At 38.1% G+C, this 4687-nt stretch overlaps 1 protein-coding gene across 1 annotated transcript in view; it reads left to right on the forward strand.

Moving 5' to 3' along the window:
- Positions 1-4687, forward strand: part of SECISBP2L (SECIS binding protein 2-like) — a 35362-nt gene that overhangs the window by 12086 nt on the left and 18589 nt on the right. Inside the window, 2 exon segments of the mRNA XM_009330990.1 lie at positions 2957-3135; positions 4529-4686. Coding sequence (XP_009329265.1) covers positions 2957-3135; positions 4529-4686 — 337 coding nt within the window.

The raw sequence follows: 4687 nt of genomic DNA on the forward strand, positions 1-4687 counted from the left end.
ATGCTGGGGGTTGCCCCGACCCAGGTGCAGGACCTTGCACTTGGCCTTGTTGAACCTCATGATGTTCACACAGGCCCACTTCTCCAGCTTGTCCAGGTCCCTCTGGATGGCATCCCGTCCCTCTGGCATGTCGACCACACCACTCGGCTTGGTGTCATCTGCAAACTTGCTGTCAGAACAGTCATTAACAACCACTTTTTTTGACAGGAATAGTGTATCTTGTCACTTGCGAAGACATACTTTTTTCCCCCCCGCCACTCTAGCTCCACTTTTATCCTTTTATTTATTTTTTTAGGTGGGTTTTTTTGCTGTTTTGATTGCTGCTAAAACTTCAGGTCTTCTATGCTACAATTTTATCTGTAAATGACTGATGTTCTTACTAAATAAGCATATCAAAGCAGAGACTCATTTTGTTGGGACACTTCTTTCCCAGCATGCTTTGGAAAGTCCAAAGGCAGAGAAGCTTCTCAAGAAATGGTTAAAAATAATCATGGACTCTATACTTCACGATTTTTGCTTTTTTCCTCATTTTGTATCTTTTTTTTTGAATTCTCAGTTCAATTATAAACAAACTTTGGCCTTGGTCACTGTGTTTTGCAGAATGTCCTGCCATCAAAGTTGTTGAGGATGTAACTTTGATCTCAAGTTAATACTTGCAGACATCCTGCAGGCAATGGTCTCCTATCCTAAACAATGTTTCACTTATAAACCCAGGAGGAAGCTTTCTGAAGTTCATTTTTAGTGAGGTGCACAGTATTTGGAAACAGTGAGTGATGTTTCAATAGAAATTATTTGATGAACTGATGCTTACAGGAAATGGCTAGTGGTGAAATTTGAGCTAATACTGCATGTATTGAGTATGAATACATACTCAATACATAGAAGTATGAATTAGCAAATTTTGTAACGGAAGGATAAAAATAAAAATGGAGGCAGACGCTTTGTCTCTAATAACACTTTTTGTAGGAGAAGTTTGATTCCACTGGTACAAGTCACCCGAATAGCTGTTACAGAATGACTGCCTTCACAATTACTTAGTTTGGGTGTCACGTTTGGAGTTGAAAAGAATGCAGTGAGCAAAATTTTTGGCTTAATTTTTGAAATTGGCTGGGAATTCTATTTACAACTATAAGTAATATGTATTGAAAATATTTCTATATTACAAAAATATATTGCATCAGTAATTGGTAGTTATGATGTTTTAATAGTGAATATAAAACTTATATGTAAGTTAGGGAGCTTTATATTCTCAACTGTTTTTTTCTCTCCTCTTTCTAAGAGTACATGACAGCAAAGTACTTAAATACCGGTTGGTTTTCAACTTGCTTGGTGAATTACAGTGTAACTCATGGTCTCAGTAATTTACTTGATGATGATTCTACCTTTTGCTCAGTAATTAAACTTTCTTGTATGTAAGTGTGTCAGACTAAACAAAGATCCAATACTCTGTGTGAGTGGGTCTTGACCTCGGTGTTGCTCAAACCAATGTTTGAGCTAGGAATTTTTCTAGTGCAGTCTGATACATTAAAGCACATATTCATCAAGTAAAAGTAGCTTTTCTTACTGCCTGGGACAACTGTATTTTCAAAACACTTTTGGACTTGCCCCTCCCAACTCCTCCACCCCCATGCTGTTAAACAAATACGGGATCTGATCCCATGTTTTATTTAAAAAATAAATTTTGGGGGCTTTTTTAATAAGTTTGTAGATTCAGATATTGGACAGTAAGGCTGAAATGTCTCTGGATGGATTGTGGGTTTGACACGGAGCAAGGACATGGATTGAGAAGCATGTGGTAGGCATGGGACTACTTGCCGTCGTATTTTCAGAGCTCCCATTGTTTAACTGATTCTGCTCACGTGGATGTCGTACAGGTAGTGGCAAGGATAGAAGACTGTCCTCAGCACGTCAAACCTTCAGGCTCTCCTTTGTGTAAAATAAGAGCATGTACTCTTAAAGGTTATATGTTGACTCTGGAATTGTTTCTTAGACAAATGGAAGGAAAAGTTTCTGGAGTCCTTGCCCGCTTTAGAGAGAATTTTCTTGGAAATCAGTATTCTATGAGCTACTAATGTGAGACAAGTATAATTAAGCTGAATTCTTTGTACAAAAAGATGCTTTGTGGCTGAATGTAACTTATAATGGAATACAGAATTTAAGGGTACTTTGGATCCACAGTTGTCTCATTGAATAGAACATTTTTCATTGTTTAAGATCCAGCTAATCTGTACAAGACCAAAAATGTGGGTAAAAACGCCTTATAAACTGTTGAGGATACCTTCAGGATCGGGGGAGATATTTTTCTCTGAAAGTTTAAAAACAGTTTAAAACCCATTTCTAAGCAGTCTTTAATTCCCTTTTCATGGCAAAATTTAATAATATCCTTAACGCTTTAAAATATGTTAAAATTGTGCCGATGGAATGTGTGTGTGGGGTTCTTCTGTGATACACCATCTATTTTAGCAGTAAACCTATGGTTTACTGCTGAAAAATCTTTTTTATAATTGCCTAGGAACACGGTCAATTTTGCAGAGCAGACCAGGCATTACTACATCTTCCATATGTTGGTTTCACTTATGAAAGCCTACACAACTGTTCTCCACCTACAGTGCTAACTGGATTTCTTTCTGTGCTCAGATTAGTATATTCTCTGCAAGATCTGAACTTCAGTCCCTTTTAAATTAATTAGCATTTGTGTTGCACTTTGAAAATGTAAAGGTTAATGCAAATGCTAAATGTTAGTGATCTGCATTACAGCCTGTGTGGATTGGAAGGATGTAACAAGCACTTGCCAACTGTTTTGCACCTCTTTCAGTTTACTGCAGAAATCCTGTAGTCTTGTCATCCATTTGCCTGCTATTTGTGATAATTGCCATACAACTTTATGAATCTAAGTGTTCCCAAACAATTTATGATTGTATTTAATGAAGACATTGTTTCTTTTCTCTTTCTTAAGAATGTCAAGCTGTCAGCTGAAGTAGAACCGTTTATTCCTCAGAAGAAGGGTCCAGAAACACTAATGATCCCAATGGCACTTCCTAATGACAGCGGAGGAATTAATGGCATGGAACCAACTCCTATCCCTAGCTACCTGATCACTTGCTATCCATTTGTACAGGAAAACCAATCTAATAGGTAATATGCGGTTGTGGTCTTCGTGGAAGATGATCTATTTTTAAATGAGTTGAAACTTCTGGTAGACTTCAGAGGAGTCAGTGACTGTTGGCTGTATATTCATTTTGTTCACCGTATTTCATCTTCTGACCCTTCACGGGTGAGGATGGAATCTCTCTGTCCCCAGTCTTTTTTTACTTACTTCCTTCCCTCTGCTTTTCTCTGTTCATATTCTTTGCCACTTTTCTTTCCCTGGCTATCGAGGTTTGCTACAAATCCCTCACAAAGTCACCTGCTGTGCTCTTGCATCTTCCAGGGCAGTCAAGAGGTCTGTGTCTGAATCTCTGATGCTGAAGCAAGGCTCCAGGTGTCCAGCTTGGATCCTGCCATGGCAAAACAATATGCAGCTGACACTTGTATTGAGTGTAGCTGTTTCTAGTTCTCTTTGCATAACTAGTTATTAATACACTGAGTTTAGGAACTCTTTATTCTAGCCCAAATGTGTCGTTCATTGAATGCGCAACTTCAATCTTGATTATTTTGTATTGAAGGCATAAATAATTATTGCTGTTTGGTTTTGAAAAACGTACCCAATGTTTGCTTAGGACATCACTTTAGTGCTGCTGCACTTGAATAGCTAAGAACAAAAATAATCCTTTAGCAACTGCCTGCTGCAGATCTGTAAAATTATCCTGAATCTTTACTTTTCCTATTCTCTTTCTCTAATATTCGGGCCTCTGCATTTTCCATGTGGATGGTCTCCTGGTCTCTTGGGGGTTTGAGGAGGAAGAGAATTGGGTTCGTAGTTTCCAAGGGGGTCTTTTTGTAGTATGCTGTATCACAAATAAACACAGGAAGAAGTCTCCATGCTTGGTTTCAGGCGTAAGTTTGTAAATGCCTGTTTTCATGTGTGCTTCTTAAGGAATTTTGAACAAAGGTGAGCTGGCAACTTAATATGCTGAAGTACTTGGCCCTGAGTTAGCTAATGAATGTCACTGTTCCATGTGTCTGCTAGCTTACCTCGTGTAAGCTTAGGTATCTACTTAGGTTATATGTGTTTTCTGAAACAATGAAATTGTAATGGGTCCGAAGTACTTGTCAAAGGAAATGCCTATATTTTATTTCTAAGTTAAATATTAGAAATTTAATAAGTTTATACAAATGCCAAGATCAACAAAGATATTTATTTTGCACTTAAATGTAATTTGAGCTTGTGAAGCATTTAATCGGCATCTCTAAGAAGTCCTAATGAATTTAAGTTCAGTTATTAAAAGCTAGGAGCTCATGAAACAAATGACTTGCGGTTATTTGGTTGGCTGGTTGTTGGGTTTTTTTAAGGGGGTAGTAGAGGTCTGAATTTCCTTGAGAAGGGAAAATCATACTGAGCGGTTGTCTTTCCTTTTGAATTTTACAGACAGTTTCCATTATACAATAATGACATCAGATGGCAGCAACCCAACCCAAATCCTGCAGGACCATACCTTGCTTATCCTATAATATCTGCGCAGCCACCTGTTTCTACAGAATATACATATTATCAGCTGATGCCAGCACCGTGTGCTCAGGTCATGGG

Source organism: Pygoscelis adeliae, unplaced genomic scaffold, assembly GCF_000699105.1.
Source record: "Pygoscelis adeliae isolate BGI_AS28 unplaced genomic scaffold, ASM69910v1 Scaffold318, whole genome shotgun sequence".
Classification (NCBI taxonomy): Eukaryota; Metazoa; Chordata; class Aves; order Sphenisciformes; family Spheniscidae; genus Pygoscelis; species Pygoscelis adeliae.